The 20,621-nt window shown below is 33.2% G+C and overlaps 2 protein-coding genes across 2 annotated transcripts; both read left to right on the forward strand.

Annotated features, from left to right (window-relative positions):
• The first annotated feature begins 5,196 nt into the window (after positions 1-5,196).
• LOC146900754 (putative methyltransferase PMT24) lies at positions 5,197-9,690 on the forward strand. The gene is made up of 8 exons (XM_085731630.1): positions 5,197-6,620; positions 7,138-7,287; positions 7,456-7,726; positions 7,822-7,932; positions 8,049-8,223; positions 8,400-8,660; positions 8,810-9,004; positions 9,105-9,690. Exons 1-8 carry the CDS (start codon positions 5,295-5,297, stop codon positions 9,304-9,306), a joined length of 2,691 nt encoding a protein of 896 aa, XP_085587756.1. The 5' UTR covers positions 5,197-5,294; the 3' UTR covers positions 9,307-9,690.
• Positions 9,691-16,579: 6,889 nt separating this feature from the next.
• Positions 16,580-18,908, forward strand: LOC146900755 (alpha/beta-Hydrolases superfamily protein). The gene is made up of 4 exons (XM_085732940.1): positions 16,580-16,912; positions 17,847-18,029; positions 18,117-18,358; positions 18,435-18,908. Exons 1-4 carry the CDS (start codon positions 16,622-16,624, stop codon positions 18,682-18,684), a joined length of 966 nt encoding a protein of 321 aa, XP_085589066.1. The 5' UTR covers positions 16,580-16,621; the 3' UTR covers positions 18,685-18,908.
• Positions 18,909-20,621: the final 1,713 nt, after the last annotated feature.

Here is a 20,621-nt window from a genome sequence, read left to right on the forward strand (position 1 = left end):
TATAAAGTTGTTGATAGTTGATTAGTGGGTCCCATTTAAGAACTTCGGGTGAAATCTGGGTTGGAGTGATTGAATGCTTATTAGGTACTACTATTAAAAAATTATAAATGAGTGATGTGTACACGTGAGACCCATTTAAGAACCAAAAAATGAGTGTATCCATCGTAGATGCTCTAAGAAAGAAAGCAAAGATGATAGAGAAGAATCTAAACTAACTTTTTTTTCCCACTGGATTAAGCTTTGTTGGAAATCATTGCAAAAACCACATACTCCAGATATATGGCTGTGTCACAAATTCACATCACTATGAATTTATTAGCTCGATCTCGATTCTCTACTGGATGTGAGTATACAAGATAGGGTCCTTTCGTTTCATTGAGAGAATTATACTTCATATCCAAAAGCAATACATACATAAACCTATAGTATTAACCATTAAATATAAATAATATTTGAGTAAACAATCACTTTAGTCATAATCTCTATAAAAAGAAGTTAATGTAAGTTGGGTTTCAGAGACTTATTACAGTCAATGCAGGTCTCAAAGTTCTACGGATACTAACAAAAATACTTACCGATTATCCATTAAAACGGTCCTCCGTTTACAACGGAGTTGAACCCACACCTTATGCGGTATGAGTTGACTCATTACCAACTAACTAAACCTCCACTGGCAACTATCATCCTCCCTTTACTTTAATTTTTAAACAATATAAATATAATGAGTAACACGTAGAGTATATAAAATGTTGGAAAATGCATGCAAAATTCCCTTCATATGTGAAGTCAAAATTGACACTAAGCAAGCAAAAACAAAGAGAATAGAGTAGTAAAGTCACATTAAGAACCTTTATGTGGAAAACCTTGTCAGTGTTAAACGAAAAACCATAGGATCAAGTTCAGTAAAATATCTCCACTATAGAAGAGTAAAATATCTCCACTCTTTAAGCATTCCAAATAAAGTAAGTATTCTATAAAAATGTCAAAGTTTTCAATTTCCAATGCACTTTATTACACAAGTTTTCACAAAAATGTTACCATTTAAAGTCTTTAACTAGTGCCCCGGGGGCACTAGTTAACATTTCCTTTATAATAATTATAGTTATCTTGATACAAGAGGATATCTTTCAATTCTTACCAAATTATGATGGAAACAAAACTCTTTCTCTCGAAGAGAATTTCTAGAACTCTATATCTCACTATCACTCTTGGATTGCAACTCTTAGAATTATGAAACTCCTCACAATTCCTCCTATTTATACGAGAAGAATGTTGCACAAACACTTCAAGAGAGATAATGGTTAGTCAATGCTTGAATTTACAAGAACCGTTGTAAATAACATCTTCACATTTTCTAAGTTTAAATGCGTACGTAGTCTCAAGGTTCAAAGAAAGACTCCAAGACCTTGGAATTTCTATCTTCCTTTTCCATGTGTTGGAATCATTTTGATGTACTTGACCAAAGACCACCACCAATTAAGAGAGAATATCAACAAATTTAATCTCTAGTATTAAAATATTAGAGACTAAATTGAATTATTAACATACACTTTTGGAGCTAAAATGATAAATCTCATGTAGTTCAGGAACTATTAAATATATTTTTATAGGGTTTAAGGAACTATTTAACTATTTATTATGGAGATGGATCCAGTTCAAAGCTTGGAGTTTGTCACTTGCGGTAGCTTCAATCCGTCGAGCTAGAGTTATGAGGCCTTTCCATGGGCGCGAGTTCATTGATTGGTGCAAGATTCATAACTTCTGCACAAATCAATTTAAGCATTAAGCAACAAAAAAATTTAAGCTGCGAGTTTGGAGGAGAAGAGAGAGAAATATTTGGGTAAAAGCAACAAAGAAGTGGAAGGTATGAATGGTTTTGGAGTGGACGACTTTGAAAGCTTTACTTTTTTTGTGATATAAAATTATCATAAAATGGAAAATAAAAAATGTTTTGCAGAAGAGTTTTTGTGGGTTTAGATAATTTCTTCAAATCCAATTTAAGTTGGTATAATACTCTATGAAGCATTTCAAAAAAGATGAAACATTTCTTTATTTTTCTCTATTTCTATCCCACAAACTCTTACCCTCCCCTTCCTTCAAACTCGCAAATAGAGCCTCTAAGTTTGTTCCTTGAGGTAGCCGCTGCTTTATTTTGTTTCATAATCCAATTTCTTTCTAGAAACAAATGTCGAGAGCTTTCAATCACTTGAACGCAAACACAAGATTATTTCATAATTTCAATGGATTTATGGGGTAGGAAGACCGAGGATCTAGTAGAATTCTCTTTCACTGATAATAAGAAATGACCTGTCAATTCTCTTTTTTTTTTTAAAGAGAAATGACCCATCAAATGAATAGCGAACTCCTTACTTTAATATTTTTCTGTCTTGCTAACGAATATTCCCGGACACTATTTAAGGATTTAAAAATAAGAAATTATTTTATTAAAAGTCAAATATTTTAATTTTCAATATATTGGTTATACAAATTTTCATAAAAATTATCATCTAAAAACCTTAAAGAGTGTCACATGAACAAGTTAATATTTTTTTCATCAATGAAAAAACAAAACATAAAGCAACAAACAACATTTCGAGGAATTGAATCTCTACAACATCAACTAAAAAGACAAGAATAGACTATCGTTAAATTATGAGAAACTAAACCATACAATATGATAACAATGTTTATGCTATGATGTTATTCCGAAATAGATCGGAACATATCTGTCGATGCATAGCGAGTGGGATATATCTTTCGATCTAGGGATGGGAATAGGTCAATCGGCCTACAGGGGCATACGGCCTAGCCTACGACAAGCTAGGTCAGGCCAGACTTTTTTCTTAAACAGAGAAGGCCTAGACTTTTTTAGAAGCCTATTTAGTTTAAAAGGACAGGCCACAAACCATTCAAAAAGCCTCTTAAACCTAGTAGGCCGGGCTATTTAATTAAATATGAATAATATTATTTATTATTATAGTATATTTTGTACTTTGAATTAATATAAAAATTTGTTAACTTTTCCAGTAATGTAAGTTTATTAATATACATTAATTTTTTGCATATATAAATGTATTATTATAAACTAGAATTGAAATATGATACAATATATAGTCAAATTCCCAAAAAACTCATGTTGATCATCAAGAAAGAGTTTAATATAATTGATCTATTAGTTCACTAGTCTATTTAAACTTAAATCACATTACTTATTTAAATATGTTCATATGAAGTAGGCTTTTAAACAGGCTATCAAGCTTTCAGAATGGCAGACTCAGGCTTAAAAAGTAAGCCTACGATAGGCCGCAAGTCAGGCTTAGGCCTTAAAAAAAATTGGCAGGCCAAGCTTAGGCCTTGCAAAGCCTAGTTCAGCCTAACCTATTCCCACCCCTATTTCGATCCCATCAAATGCTGTTCTGGAATTTTAAGGGGTGTGTGAGCAAGTAAGGGGGATCGAAGAGAAATTTCCCAACTTGCCGGTTTATGGTCAAAAAAATGTATGGCTGTCAATTGTTGAACTCAAGGCGGTGTTAGGAATTTATAAGAAAATTGCTTTTCTTACACGTGGATTTGCTTAAAAATACATGGAAATGACGTTTTTATTCCTAATGGTAGGTAACTACCGTTCATTCTTTCCAATGATAGTTAACCACCATTCCACATATATAACTTAAAAAAAAAGAAAAAAAACTTCAACAATAATTAACTACCGTGGAGCATGAAAATTCCAATTAGTATCGTACATTAAAAGCGTGTGATTCCTAACTTAAATATATTAATCCATAAATTGCACGTGTAATTCCTAGCTTTTTGTCTTTACGTTAAGCAGGGATGAGAGGAAAGAAAGGATAATGTATGATAGAAATTAGAGTCCATGCACATTGAAGGATATATTATATACTAAGTGGCATTGAAATTTGAATCCATGCTCCACGGTAGTTAACTACCGTTGGAGTTTATTTTTGTTCTTTTTTTTTTTATCAAATTGTATAAGTAGAACGGTAGTTAATCGCCGTTGGAAAGACAGAGCAATAGTTAACTACTGTTGAAGGTCGTCATTCTCATATGTTTTTAAGCAATTTCGTATGTGAGAAAAGAAATTTTCAATTTATAAACTTATCGGAAACCATTAATAGTACTTTTTTTTTGAAAGAATTAGTAGTACTTAATTGTATGCATTTTTGTATGAATTTTGGAATAGTTTACATATATCAAGAAAATACATACCTTAAATACCATATAGAGGTGAACTAATGCTGAATTTGAAAATATTAAAATTGAGAGTGAAAATTGAAGGTATAAATAGTTAGATGACAAAAATGGTAAAATATTAACTATTAATAATTTGCAGGGGTGAGTTGCTAACAAAATAATAATTTGTAGGGGTGAAGATATGAATGTAGGGGTATAAGGTAAGTTTTATGTTGGGAATCTAATTATAGGGTTATTGTGGGTTTGTTATGTTTGGGTTCCACTTTGGTGCCATAGTTGTGTGTCATTGGTGCCATTGGTGCCATCTCCACCACACACACACACATCATACACACATCCCCACACCCATCAACACACATCAACGGCCAGGATTGCACCAATGGCACCAATGGCACCCAAGCAATGTCATGGAAGTATTTCCCGTTATGTTTTGGGTTGGCGTTCCATAAACAAATTTTGGTTTTTTGCTTTCCTAAAATATTTAACGTTTTTTATTTTTTTTTGTCCCAAAAATATTTAACGTTTTTATTATTTTTTTTGTCAAGTAGTTTAATGACTAGAATTCATATATTTTTAAAGTAAATAAGTGAGGTGTCTGGAATACAAACCCCAACCCCTGCATATGCATGTCCCTGCCAACTGAACTATGTAACAATTAACATAAGAACATTCTCATCGAAAAAACATGATCAAATTGATCAATGAGTATCACTAAAATGGATGAAACTTCTTTTCTTTTATACTCTTCCATATACTTTAGGAAGCAAAATATTGGGAAGCAAAGACGGGCATTGAAAGATGAAACAAAAGATCAAGTGACCAAAATCAACCATATGTTTTTACTTTGTATTGTCTACTACTCCCTCCACATGGTAACCAATTCTGTCTTGAACAAAAAATTCCCTATTCCGTCTCTTTTGGATCATTGATAATTTCCAACTTTCTAAATTTAGAACAACACATTTCTTTCCTCCACAAACTTCACTAAGGAAAAAAAAAGACCTCTCTTTTCTCCAACAATCAATTTCACTCTCACTATCACCACCTTCTTCATAATTAACCTTAACAAAATCAAATAATCTATGGCACTTCCAAACAAGTCACGTAACAGCAGAAGATCCTCATCAACAACATCTTACACGTCAACTATAACAACATTAGTCTTTATTACACTATGTGTCTTAGGTGTATGGATGTTAACATCAAACTCTGTTGTTTCACCTAAAACACGTTCAGCTGTTGATAACTCTGCTTCCATCACCAACGATTTTTCTTCCAATGATGACCGAATTGATCAAACCAACAAGAACAACGACGACAACAACAACAATAATAATTCAGACGATTCAACATCCGAAAGCACCGCCAACAACAACAATAACTCAGATGAATCAACGTCTGAAAGCGCAACCAACAACAATAATAACTCAGATGAATCAACGTCAGAAACCACAAACAACAACGACAACAACAACAACAACAACAATAACAACAACAACAACAACAACAACAACAACTCAGATGATTCAACATTAGAAACTAAAAACAACGAGAAAAACTCGGATGGATCAACATCTGAAACCAACACAAAGAGCAAAGATCAAAAGGATACTACTACTGTGTATGGAGACAATCCTGGTAATCTACCGGATGATGCTATCAAAAGTGATGTTGCTAATAACAACAACAATGACCAACCAAAACAAGATCAAAAAAGTTCATTTTCACAAAAACAGAAACAAAAAAGTTCAAACGATGATCAGAAAAATATTGTTTCTGAGAAAGATGAACAAAGTACTCAAGTGTCTGAAGGAAATAACAACAAAGATGTTGTAGAAGGTGAAAACCAAAATGCAAAGAGTGATCAACAACAAGATGGTCAAAGGTTTGACAATAATGATCAAGGGCCTAAGAACAATGAAGATGGAGTGAATGAACAACTAAAAGACAACAAAGGCGAAAATGAGATCATCGAAAAGGAACAAAAGAAAATGTCCAAAGAAGAACCAAAAGAACAAGAAAACGAGAGTCATGAGGAAGTAGTAGAGAAGCCGAAACCAGAGAAGAAGAAGAGGAGGAAATCATCGAAGAAGGAATCGAAGAAACAATGGTCGACACAAGCAGATGAATCTAGAGGTGAAAAGGAGACACAAAATATCAATGAATCAGGTAGTAGTAGCAATAGTGTTGTTGATCAAGAAGTGCAAGATTTGAAGTGGAGTATCTGCAATGTAACAGCTGGTGCTGATTATATTCCATGTTTGGACAATGAAAAGTATCTAAAGACTTCACATAGAAAACACTATGAACATAGAGAGAGGCATTGTCCTGAGGATGCACCAACTTGCCTTGTCTCACTTCCTAAAGGATACAAAACACATGTTCCATGGCCTGGTAGTAGAGATAAGGTTCTAATATATATTGCTCTTTTATATATATCTTGAAAATTAAGATACTTCTTTTATTAGAGTAAGGCTATAAACAACTTAATTCCATGCTTATGAAATAAATGTTTATCATATAATAAGTGTTTATGTATAAGCTATTTCTACAACAAATAACGTAAGACTTAGAATTCCACATAAGGTTGAAACTCGCATGGCAGTGGAAGGATCTTGAGTAACAATTATGTAGTATAGTCCCATGGTCAAGTTTGAACTCGGCGGAGGAGCCAGACTATTACAAAAGAGAAGCTTTCTTTTTTTGTTACAATCCGACTCTTCCATTGTATTCAAACTTGATAATAGGGCTGAGAAGCTATAAACTGTTTTTATAAGCTATCATGGTGAACTTATGAAAAGACATAATAAATTGTTTTCATAAGCTCTCTCAAACAGAATAGCAAATGTTTATATATTAGCACATGAGTTTAGTAAAAAATATGCACATGAGTTTCTCAAAACTGAAAACTTTGTGTTGCAACAGATATGGTACCACAATGTACCACACATTAAGCTAGCTGAGGTGAAGGGACATCAAAATTGGGTGAAGTTGATGGGTGAGTTTTTGACATTCCCTGGTGGTGGCACTCAGTTCATTCATGGTGCTCTCCATTATATTGATTTTCTTCAAAAGGTAATAATTATTTTTCCTAAATAGACCAAATGTTGTAGATACTGCACAGTAATCCAATGAACTTCGCTTAGTTGGTTAGGCAACACTGAGCTTGTGGGAAAGACTCATTGTTCGAACCCCAACAATTTCACACATGATTTTTGAAAAGAATGGTTGATTGTTGCACAGGCTCAACCAGATATTGCATGGGGGAAGCATACAAGGGTTATATTGGACGTTGGTTGTGGTGTTGGTAGTTTTGGAGGTTACCTATTTGAAAGAGATGTTATTGCTATGTCTTTTGCCCCAAAAGATGAGCATGAAGCACAAGTTCAGTTTGCACTTGAGAGAGGAATACCAGCTATATCTGCTGTCATGGGTACTCAAAGGTTGCAATTCCCAAGCCGCGTCTTCGATCTCATACATTGTGCGCGATGTCGAGTACCTTGGCATGAAGAAGGTTGATCTCACTACACATTTTTCTTTTAACTTGTCATTGATTATTTTAGTTTGCATTGATCATGGCTAATTAGAAATGTGTTACTCTTTTTATAGGTGGTAAGTTGCTTTTGGAATTGAACCGGGTTCTTAGACCAGGTGGTTTTTTTGTATGGTCTGCCACTCCTGTGTACCAAACGTTAGAGGAAGATGTGGAGATATGGAAGCGTAAGATATATATAATAATATATAATCAAATACATATCTTATCTTTGTTATGTAGTAATGAATAATAACAACTTGGAATTTTTTATACATGGTTATATTTTGTTATTTTCTTTCAGAAATGACCGCGTTAACCAAGTCCATGTGTTGGGATCTTGTGACTATAAAAAATGATACTCTGAATCAAGTTGGTGCTGCCTTCTTCAGAAAAACCACTTCTAATGAATGTTATGAGCAGAGAGACCAAAGCCAACCTCCAATGTGCAAAGATGATGATGATCCGAATAATGCTTGGTAAACTCAACTGTTGGAATCTTTTAGGTGCATGGATAAGTAGCTCATGAAATGGTTTTGAATTACAGGATACGTACGATTGATGTGGCCTAATGTGTAGAACTAATTTAAAACCATGAAAACAAGAGAGAAGTACATTGTAACAATTTTTTTATTTTTATCTATCAAATATTTAGGTATGTACCTCTACAAGCTTGCATGCATAAGTTGCCTGCTGACAACACTGAGAGAGGAGCTAAATGGCCTGATGCTTGGCCTCAGAGACTACAAAAAGCACCATATTGGTTAAACGATGCACAGGGTGAAAAACCATCTTCTAAAGATTTTGCAGCTGATGGTAAACGTTGGAAATACAATGTTGTAGATGAGCTTAGCAACATGGGTGTTGGTTGGTCAGATGTGAGAAATGTCATGGACATGAGAGCCACCTATGGAGGGTAAGCATTCCACTTGGACTATAACTATTGCATGTTTTAAATTACTTTTAGTATTATTAGTCCTAATAAAGGGTCTTAAAAAAATATTAGCAACATTATTGAATCATTGATCATGAAGGGTTATTATCAAAGTCATGTTATGTGTGTAGATTTGCAGCAGCTTTGAAGGATCTTCCTGTTTGGGTATTCAATGTGGTGAACGTGGATGCTGCTGACACGCTGCCTATCATCTATGAGAGAGGTCTTATTGGAATATACCATGATTGGTGTGAATCCTTCAGCACATATCCACGAACTTATGATCTCCTGCATGCTGATCATCTTTTCTCAAATCTAAAGACCAGGTATAAATGAAAGAATTGCTATATATTTTCACACTATTTTTCAAGAGGGTTAAGAAATTGCAAATTTGGTTTACGTTATTATATTGTTTTGGCTCCTCAGGTGCCAACTTGTTCCTGTTATAGCAGAGGTTGATAGAATACTTAGACCAGGGGGTCATTTGGTTGTCCGTGATGAAACTAGTGTCATTGATGAAGTGGAGAAGTTGGTGAAATCTCTGAATTGGGAAATAACCTCCAAAACCTCCAAAAACCAAGAGGGATCACTCTGTGCAAAGAAAGGACACTGGCGACCCAACTCTTAATGTTCAATCTAAGATGAATATTTTCAATCAAGCAGAGCACATGCAGTGACATTGGTTTCAATACGTTATAGACCTTTGATGGCAGAATAGTTGTCTGAAAACATGATGATACCCATCAGTTGATGTATCATTCAAGTAATACGCCAGAATAGATGCTGTATACATGTTGAGGAAGTAACAGAATTTGTAGTTTGTCGATTTAAAATGTTGTCTAATTATTCTGTTGGATCATTCAGAACCAGCAATTCACCAGAAGTGGTTTGTGCCACTTTTTTACATTAGTACCACTTGAAAACTATGTAGTAGACTTCTTATTTAGCATCATGCTATTTGTGTGTCAAATGGTGCAATGCAAAAATGAGATAAATATTTGGTACCTTCAAATATTGTAAGAGTTCCCGAACCCCAAGAACTATATAAGAGTTCTAAGGAACTAAAAACTCAATCATTTATATAAGCATTGACAAGGGCATCCACTTAACCCATATGTTTTGAGCCAGGGAAAAAAGTATGCAATGCTATAACAAAATGCACCGGGTTCAGAAATCATAAACACCACTACACCATTATTCCTACATACACAAATAAACTTCCAAAATGAACCAATAAAGCATATATTCAATAACATATGCAGAAGGAAATGAAGTGTAGGAGTTCCCGAACCCCAAGAACTATATAAGAGTTCTAAGGAACTAAAAACTCGGTCATTTATATAAGCATTGACAAGGGTATCCACTTAACTCATGTATTGAGCCAGGGAAAGAAGTATGTAATGCTAAAACAAAATGCCAATGGCTCAGGAATTGACAAATTCCATAACATCAATCATTCCTACCTATACAAGCATAAACTTACAAAGACTTTTTTAAATGAACCATAAACTTAATCAATTAAGAGCATTCTATAACTATAAGTTAAAAACTAAACCAAAATGTCAAAATGTATTGCAGTATATATGGATATTGAACAATAGTATGTAAAAGAAGTGTAGGAGTTCCCGAACCCCAAGAACTATAAAAGTTCTAAGGAACTAAAAACTCAATCATTTATATAAGCATTGACAAAGGCATCCACTAGACCCATATGTATTGAGTCATGGATTAATCAAGTAAGCAATGCTAAATCCATTCATACTTACAAAACCATAAACTTTCAAAGACTTGTTAAATAAAGAGCCATAATCTTATTGAGTCAAGAACATTTTATAAGTTAAAAGTTAGTCCAAACAGTATTGCCACAAATTGATATATTCAACAATAATGTGATAGAGAATTGTAAGAGTTCCCGAACCCCAAGAACTATAAATGAGTTCTAAGGAACTAAAAACTCTTCATAATTTGTATAAGCATTGACATAAATCCACTAAACCCATATGTATTGAGCCAGAGATCAATCAAGTAAAGCAATGCTAAAACAAAATGCTCAAAAGTTGTTGCACGAACACTTCTGATCGAAGGTGTGTGTCTTGGAGTCGACATAGACACGACACCGACACTTGTGATTACATTGAAGATTGAAGCACAGCACAGGACAATTTATCGGTTTCGACATGTTGATGTCAGTGTCGTGTTCAGTGTCTGTGCTTCAATCAAAAACCTATTTAAATCCCATAAATCATCTTCATGATTCCAACGAATAAAACCATCCTACATATGATATCATAAAAGCAGTGTATGCCCATGATGATAGCAATTAAACAAACTCATTTTCATGCCTTTTTTTTCTCTCAAAAAAATCTAATCCATTGCAGTATTGGGAATTATCAAATAATAATAATAAAAAGAAGAACAAAAACTATGTATAATTATAAGTAAAAATGAATCAATTCATGGTAATGTGACTATGAGAAATATAGTATTACAACAAATATCAAATATACAAGAAACCCTTGTAATTAGGGTTTTGATTTGGAATTAGAATCTGGATCTTTATAAAGCTTATTATATTCTTCAAGCTCATCATAATAAACATCCCAAACACATCTGACGCATCCGCTACCACAACAATCACCAGGATCGGGTTTCTCCGGCGGAGGAGGAATCTCCTTCTTCTCGGCGGTGGAATTGGGTTTGGGTTGAATCGGGTGCGGCGCGGGTATGTTATCGGTTCGTGCGGGTTCAGCCATTCGATAGGATTGGAGAAAGAAACAGGGTGAGGTGCGTTGAATGCGAAGGTTTGTGTTGGTGGTGATGGTGTTGAGAGGGAAGAGTTTTTGTGTGAAAAAATCCGAGGTACCTGTTCTCATGATGAATATCGCCGCCACCAACTCTATCTCCTTTTATGCAACTCCAATTTATTTTTCCTTATTATCGCCTTCTTTTTTTTTATAATTTTTTTAAATGACCTCTTTTTGTTTATTTATTTTTTTTAAAGAAAAATGACCTCTTTTTATTATTTGCCTCTCAATTTTTATGATAAAAAAAAGTTACACAATTTGTATATCTTGAATTCATCCAAAAAATAAATAAATTTTAGATTCATGATACAAAATGACGATGAAATAAATTACTGTATTCAATTTAGATGGTTGAAATGGAGAAAAATCCCAAGTGTCTTATGTGATACGAAAGTAATGATAAAATTGTAGGAAATTGTTTATCAACAGTTATAAGATCGCCGATGTTGTATGAAACAAAATGTTTTGTTGGATATGACCAAGACCAAGCATGATAGAGTTAAAAATGACAATTTCATCAAGAGACCTATAGTAGAAAAGATATTGAAATATGCTTATGTGGTTTGGATATGTGATTAGAAGATCGGTGGATTTTGTAGCAAAGAAAGTAGTATATTCTACTAATGAGATAATACTTGATTCTTATTTTAAATTTTTTTTGAAAGGATCATACTTGATTCTTATTGTATATGAAAAAAAGTGACAAATATTATCTGAAACTCATACAAAATTGAGTTTAATCAGATGAAAGCTTTCGACTTAATATCGACGTTGTAGATCTTCTTTTCATGCATTACTCTATATCAAAAGCTTATTTTTAAACTTGTCTTTTAAAAAAAATGCTTATTTTTACACTTGACATGAAATTATCACTACTATAACAAAAATATTTAAAGAGGTGCATTGTGTAAAATTATTTTTCAATTGCATCCATTAAAAAGTCATCATATTATCACATAAGCTTGTTTTATAAAATAGTGTTCAGATTCAAATACTTGATGGGTTTCATGCCAACCGCACAATTCTTGGATTGGTTTGTTGACCATGCTTCATCTTCTAATGAGATTATGTTTATAGTCACTCGTTAGGTTATCTGGCAGACTCGAAATGACATAGTGTTCAACGACAGTAAATGTATTATTTGGCAATGTCTTAACAAAATTCATTCTTATGTAACCCTTTTTCAGCAGGTCCTAGGTACTCCTACCATTCAAAAACTGACGTGTGAGGTTACTTGGATTCATCTTCTTGAAGACACCATTAAAGTTAATATGGATGTAAGCTCTTTCCACAGTCTTGGAAGATCGGGCTTTGGGGGCATCTTGCACAAGAACAATGGCGACTAGTTACTTAGGTTTTCCGACTTTATTGGAATCTCTACTTCCTTATGCGTCAAATTTCATGCAATTTTAAATGGTCTCAAGATTGCTCAAGCTAAAGAATTCAAAAATATTATCATTAAATCAGATTCCACTTTGTTAGTTGACTTTGCTTCTCATGGAACTTCTCCTCTCCATCCTATGCTCTGCTCATCCAAAAAATTCGTCATTTTTATATAGGGGATTAGAACATTTCTTTTCAACATACTTTAAGGAAGGGAAATGAATCTGCCCACTGACTTGCGAAAATTGGAGCTTCCTCTAACGATATTTAAAGATTTGGAATATGTCTTCCAGAGTGTTTAGTTTCTTTTCTTGTTTCCTTTTCCATTGTAAAAAAAAATACTTGATTTTTATTGATTATATTTGTCAAATGTAAAACAAATTTACACTGATATTTTACCATCTCATTTTCTCTAATTAAAAAGTGCTAAAAATAAAACGGCTTTCAAAATTATTTTAGTCTGGTATTGAGCTAAATTAGTGCATTCATATGAAGGTTTGACCATTTTATTTTTTTATAATTTTTTTTAGGTTTTAATGTTCTAAAAATAGTTTATCGCTAAAAAGGTGAAAAAAGAATTGCAAAAATGACTTTTTAGAAAACGAAATGGGTGGGGTGATTTACGCTTCACACTGTCAATTGAAATGTCCCCGATTCAGTTCTGAGTAATTTTTTTAAGAAAAGTTTTAAGTAATTTGATCACGATTTTTAAGTCGAAACTTCCTGCTCAACCATGTCCTCTAAAAAAAAACAAGTCAACCGTGATATAGAAGTTTCTTGTATTCATTGTCCAATTGATTTTAGGTGGCATTTATGGTGGGAGAACTCTCTAGCGAACGCAAGCGAACGCAGTTGCCCATGAGTTAGCTCAGGCAGCTACTTCCTCATCTAGCTTCCGTATTTATAATGATGTATCGCTTTGTATAAACGAGTTAATTGCTAATGAAATGCTATAAGCTTTACTTTCTCTCAAAAAAAAACTCTCTAATTTTCCCATCATGGGAAAAGCTCTAATTCACCATTGATATATTGCTAAAATATTTGATGGCTATGATTGAAGAATGGGTACCTTTTGTACCAAACACTATGCTTATTTATGCTTATTTATAAATGTGTCCCTACAACTTAGGAAATTTGTTGTGTCAAATTTTCATTTTTCCTTCTATAAGCACCCTTTGCATTTTTCACATTTTTAAGAAAAGTAGTTAGTGCAATTAATGTATCTATTTTGTGTGTTGATATTACTAAATTGTCATTTGTTTGTATATGTATTAAATTTGACTTTTCATATTTCAAGACAAGCTAATAGAGTCATTCATAATTTGCTCGAGCGTCTATATTACATGTTAGTCTCAGTATTTTCAATCCTCCCTATTGTATTGACTCTATTATTCTGGATGAAATGAATGAGCTATCTTTCCCTAAAAAAAATCAAGACAAGTTAGTATTATTATTTAGAAGTATGTTTAGGAAAAAAATAATAAATGCATGAAAATAGATTTATATTTAGAGACAACTTTTTAGTAAAAATGGTGTTTAAATATAGGGACGGACGGAGTATTTATAAATGTCCAACATATATGTATATCTTGATTACAATAGGTTTCTGGAAAACAGGTATGAGAATTGTGGCCAATATAATGTTTTTTCAGGGGCATGCTAAATATACTTATGCCCGTGATACTTATTTATGAAATTTTCCGTTTTACCAACAATAATAAAATGCCTAGAATGTCCTCGTGAGCTTAGCTCAGTTGGTATGAACAATACATAATATATGCAAGGTCCGGGGTTTGAATCCCGACCACCACAAAAAAAAAATGTCTAGAATATGATTGAGTTTTTTCACAGAGGTTCGAATCCCGACCACCACAACAAAAAAAAATGTCTAGAATATGATTGAGTTTTTTCACAGAATATGATTGAGTTTTTTCAAATACCCATTTGCCCTTATATAGTCTAAACCAATAACAAATTTATCCTTTGTGCTTAAACTTGGTTGTTATTTAGAGAAGGTTTACCCGTCAATTTTTTTTTAGAGAATGTTTAGTATAATTTAATTAAGGTATCAGGATTTAATTAAGAAATAATGAATACAATGGATGAGTGATGAATCAAAGAGATAGGCGTTAGATAATTAGACAGTGGAAATGGGTATCAGGATTTTCGGTACAAAGAGAAGCATTTTTAGTTATAAAGATTTTAATAAAATGAAGTTTTGTAAAAAAAATATAATAATTAGATAATTAGCTTTGTGGGGGTGAAAATTGTACAACTGAAAAAACTGGCAGTACTGGCAATAACCGGTCACTTCAGCTTCTCCCATCATGGGAAAATTAACAACCCTTCCCACTATAACCTGCACCTTGATTTTAAAGTGGATATAATCCCCTAAAGACATTGGTTAAAAGGACAAATTTAGAAATGTTGTATTGGAAAATGGTGAAAAATGATAGATTTAACTTTTGAAAAATTAAAAAATTGTTGAATTCAATGCAAACCTATCATTTTCTGTTTCCTTAACCAGTGTCTTAAGGGCACTAATTAGCATATTCCTATATTTTTTTAATTATGCTACAGATAGAAATATCGATAGTATTTTGAAACTATTTTAAGAAATAGGGATAAAATGCCACATTTTAGAGCGTTTGGATAAACAATAACCTAAACCTTTATGCTACTGTTTTTTGAACAAATCAAAATAGAATATATTAACAATAATAAGCATTTCTCCTAGCACAAAATTTATATTCCATACAAAAAAAATAAAGAATAAAAAATATTTTGATTCTTGATGAATTTTGTTTCTTATTCATTTGTTTTATCTCTTTTGTAAAGAGGTTCGGTTAATAAAAAGTGAATAAATAAATCGAATTTTATATTCTTAATTGTTATTAGAGAGAAACACCAAAGTCTTATAAGTGGTAATCAAGTGAATCAAAAAGAGGAAAAAAAAAAAAAAAGGATGTTAGTTAATGCTCAAATAAGAGAAGAGGCCTAATGTGTGTAGCACATTGCTAAAGGTATATGCGTTTTCGCGTCTTAAATGAATTTTTATCAAACTTATAAACCTGTCACCAAAACTTTTACAAAAGAGAAATTATATCTGTACACTGTCACTTTTTGACAACTTTATCTCAACTTTATCTCTCGTTATTACATTATGTTCTTATTATTTCTTTCCTTTTCTCTCTCTATTATTTTTTATCAATAAAAACCGAAAAAAAATGAGTTGTTACATTATGTTCTTATTCTTTCTTTCATTTTCTCTCTCTATTATTTTTTATCAATAAAAACCGAAAAAAATGAAGTTGTCACAAAAATTGACTCAAATGATAGTTCAAATATCACTATCTTTACCATTGTTTGTTACTGATTTTAAAATTATTAATAAATGGGGCTGCTAAATCAATAATTTAAATGTTGCGTCCATATGGTCTGCTAATGCAACATATCCATTCTTTCAAAGAAGGTATATAATATTCCACTAAAATAATTAATGTTCAACTAAAAGATAATCTAAATAAATGATAAACAATTGACAACATGTCTCATCTAAATTCTCAATGCTTATGGGAATATCCCATCTAGAAGAAGTAGTAATTTATAATTCTTTGAAAGATACCAAGTCAAATTTTGCTCTTAACTAAGCTTTGACATTTATCAACCTCTTTGATTTCGTGTATATATTTTTCTTTCCTTTGATCATCTCCTAGCTCAATCTTTTGTACGATACACAACAACTTATTAGGCACCATGTTCTTCATGACTGAAGTGAATCACCAAAGAATCAAAACCAACGGAATAAATATACATGTAGCAGAACAAGGAACAGGACCACTAGTTCTACTGCTTCATGGTTTCCCAGAAATATGGTATTCTTGGCGCCACCAACTCAACTACTTGGCCCAAAATGGTTATCATGCTGTTGCACCTGATCTAAGAGGATATGGTGACTCCGATTCTCCTATCAACCCCAATTCATACACTCTTCAACATATTGTTGGTGACCTTATTGGTCTTCTTGATCATTTTGGTGAACAAAAGGTATGTATGTCAAAACCAATTCTCTTGAGCCTCCACGTTTTTTTAGTTTAATAATTGTACACTTACAAATATAAAAAGAAAACAAAACGATATTCTGACATTCTACACATGCGACGCCTAATTAATCACGTTCAAAGATATGTTTAATTTAGCTGAGTAGATGGTTAATTCAAGTCACAGTCAAAATTGTGGTCAATTCAACTATAAGGTTAACCACAATATTCAACTTGATATAATTTAATCATATACTCAACTGAATTAACCACAATTTGCATGAGATTAAGGATATGCCGTAGATGTGGAGTAAATTCGGTGTCTACAAAACATTTGTGAAAAAGAAACTATGCAATTATTCAATTATATCTGAGCGAGTCTCAAGGGTCAAGCACTTGTGTTAGAACTACAAATCCACCTCTAAAGAAAATAGATAAGTAATCCATCCCAAAAACACAAACGATTTACCATAGAGTTCGGTCAATCATGGCTACTTTGACAATAGAGTACATGCATTGTCTAAATATTATAGTCCAAATTACAATTTACCATTGTACCGATAAGTTTGTTGCGCTTTCAACTCCACTCGATATGCTCGAGCGCCTACCCACTTGTGAGTTATGAGTGAATGAGTCATATTCAACAACTTTAGGTTTTTACAAATGGGGAACCTTTTCATGTTGTAGGCAAAATTCATGTCCAACATGACATTTTCATGATGCATTAGTCAACTTTATTGATTATTGCAAGACCATATGTTTGAGTCAATAACACCAAGACCTCAAGTTTACATATATCGTTTTAGGTCTTAATTTAGGCTTGATCAACATTATATTTTACCGTGTAGATATTTATTGAAATATAATTGTACGCAATTGGTCCTCAAACTATCCTTTTTCCTAATTTCCTAATTTATTCTCTCTATCCCATTTGAATGAAGGCATATGTAGTAGGATCTGACTGGGGAGCAAACATTGGATGGCACCTAAGTCTATTTAGGCCTGATAGAGTGAAGGGGTTTGTTGCTCTATGTGTTCCTTACTTTCCAAGATCTCCAACAGATAAAACTGTTGAAACTATAAGAAAAGTATACGGAGATGGAGCTCATGTTTGCCAATTTCAGGTAGATTACCCTTTTATGGCTTGATAAAGTTAAAGATCAAAGAACTATACTTGAGACTAATTTTCATTGAAATTGCGTGGTTGGCAGGAACCAGGTCGTGCAGAGAGAGCTTTTGCTAGATATGATTGTTTGACAGTGATGAAGAAGTTTTTGCTGATTACATGGACACATTTTATAACAGCTCCTCCTGGCATGGAGATTGTTGATTTCTTGCCAACTCCTTCGGTTTTGCCGTCGTGGATAACCGAGGAAGAACTCATGGTTTTTGCAGACAAATTCCAAGAGTCTGGTTTCACCGGTGCATTCAATTACTATCGCGCAATGGACCTGTAAGTACCATTTTTCCTATGTTTTTTTGTTTAGTTTTTATACAACAATCCATTTATTCACACTCAATGGTTACAGAAGCTGGGAACTTCTAGCACCATGGCAAGGATCAAAGATAACAGTTCCAACTAAGTTTATTGCCGGAGACAAAGATGTTGGTTTTCAAAATGGGGGTACAAAAGATTTTGTGGAAGGTGATATTTTCCAGAGTCTTGTTCCTAACCTTGAAGTGGTTATACTAGATGGTCACCACTATATACATCAAGAGAAAGCTCAACAAGTTTCGGAGGAAATCCTTTCCTTCATCCGTAAACTATCTCTAGATTAGGGAATCTTCAACAATTTTCGTTTGAGAAAAGTATTGTCCACCCCTTTGTCTAGCTTGTGGCGCACAGATGCGATTTTTCTTATTAAATGTAATAATTTATGTGTTGTTTTTACTATTAACAAATCACAACATGACAAGTGAATTGATTTTAGATATATGGGATTTAAAACATAGTTTGTGCTGTGGGGGTTCTGAAATGAATGACTGTCTATTAATTACCAAAAGGTTCAGAAATTGTCAAAAGGTTCAGAGTGATTCCCTTGTAAAAACCTCAGACACCTTCAAATCTGCAGGAACATGACATAATCAACAATGCAAAAAAGATTGATTCAATTTGAAATGATCATGAGCATATCCTACAAATTTAATGATGAAGGTAATAGAACTGTAATTGACAAAGAAAGAAAGAAAACGCGAACCTCTTTGCGAGTAATGGAGAAAATGGCGTGAGCAGTGTTGTTGTATTTGGGAAATTGTGAGAAGAGTCGACCCTCGTTAACTGCGAAATCATCAAGTAATGGTTGAAAAATGAAAATATTGAATACTAGAAAGTAAAATGGGTTATATGAAAAATAGAGAGATAGAAAAGGAACCTTGAAGCCTAGTTTGGACAACATCGAGGGGATACTGAACGGCAAATGCGACGGCGAAGCCTCCAACAAGAGTTCCAGCGGCGGTGATGGCTTTCTTCCATAGCAACTGATCGCGCTTGGGCCGTTCAGTTGACATGTTGGAAGATTTGAGTTTCAAAGAAGAGAAAAGTTGAGCGTCGTCAATCGCCGTTCAGTGTAAAAAATGGAGAACGCAAATGTGAAGTGAATCAACTCTGGTTTTGTACTCTCACTCTCTGGTCATTCAAATATTTTCTCTCTATTTTTATGTCAGCTGCACCCTTCAGATTGTTGAATAAGTTCATATCTAAATATTTATGAATTTTTAAAACGGTCAAGGTTTGATGATAGAGTGTAATTCATCTACTGACACATGTTGAACATTGTCATGCTTTTGACATTTTTCGCAACCTCTAGCAAATTTCAAACAGTCTTTAGCCATTGTAGGCCAGAATACGTTTTATCTTTTCAAAACCTAGTTCATTTGAACGTCAGCTTGATGCGCACCACAAACGCCCTTTATGGATTTCAGCTAAAGCTACATAAGCATCTTGCTAAATTTCCATGAAACAGTTGTTTGTACTATTCGTCATCAATTATACAAAGCTATGTACTTCAAATTCTTACTATGATTTGAAGTAGGTTCTTATAGATATTTGACAAATCCTAGCCTCTAATCCCCTTGTTCCCAACCTTGAAGTGGTTATACTAGATGGCCACCATTATATACATCAAAAGAAAGCTCAACAAGTTTCGAAGGAAATCATTTCCTTCATCCCTAAATTATCTTTGGATTAAGGAATCTTCAGCAGTTTAACACTTTCAGTTTATAAGTATTGTCAACCCCCTTTGTCTAGTTTGTGGCACAAAAAATATATATACAAAATTTATATGCAATGTTTTATGTGTTGTTTTTACTATTGTCAAATCACATGACAAGTGAATTGTTTACATATATCAGAGTTAAGACATTGTGTGGGCTGTTGAAGGATGAGAAATGAATGTTTGTGTATTAAATTACCAAGATTCAAAGCCGCTTGTCTTATTGTGATCTCTCAAAACAAAAACAGCACCTAAAACTAAAACACTTCACATAAGTTTGGTCCTACTTTTTTTTTATTATTAGTGATATTTGCAAAGTTTGCAAGATACTGATTTTTCAGCGGCTTTACTATCTAGGTTTCCATTACAAACTAATGTCACTGGAGTTCAGCAGCAACTTGAATCATAGTTTCTTGGCAAACAGTCAACTGCATGTAAATTGTCAAGATTTTTTTTCGTTTATAATATGAATTTAATATTGTCAGAATAAGGTCCTAAATAAAT

This window comes from Medicago sativa, chromosome 8, assembly GCF_051527215.1.
Source record: "Medicago sativa cultivar Bolivia chromosome 8, Bolivia_mono, whole genome shotgun sequence".
Classification (NCBI taxonomy): domain Eukaryota; kingdom Viridiplantae; phylum Streptophyta; class Magnoliopsida; order Fabales; family Fabaceae; genus Medicago; species Medicago sativa.

Bases quoted from the DNA above. Each gene is read 5' to 3' on its own strand.
- LOC146900755 (XM_085732940.1), top strand. From the start codon at position 16,622: ATGTTCTTCATGACTGAAGTGAATCACCAAAGAATCAAAACCAACGGA. The intron at 16,913-17,846 runs GTATGTATGTCA...ATTTGAATGAAG, and splicing joins ATCATTTTGGTGAACAAAAG to GCATATGTAGTAGGATCTGA. The intron at 18,030-18,116 runs GTAGATTACCCT...CGTGGTTGGCAG, and splicing joins CTCATGTTTGCCAATTTCAG to GAACCAGGTCGTGCAGAGAG.
- LOC146900754 (XM_085731630.1), top strand. From the start codon at position 5,295: ATGGCACTTCCAAACAAGTCACGTAACAGCAGAAGATCCTCATCAACA. The intron at 8,224-8,399 runs GTAAACTCAACT...TCAAATATTTAG, and splicing joins GATGATCCGAATAATGCTTG to GTATGTACCTCTACAAGCTT. The intron at 8,661-8,809 runs GTAAGCATTCCA...TTATGTGTGTAG, and splicing joins ATGAGAGCCACCTATGGAGG to ATTTGCAGCAGCTTTGAAGG.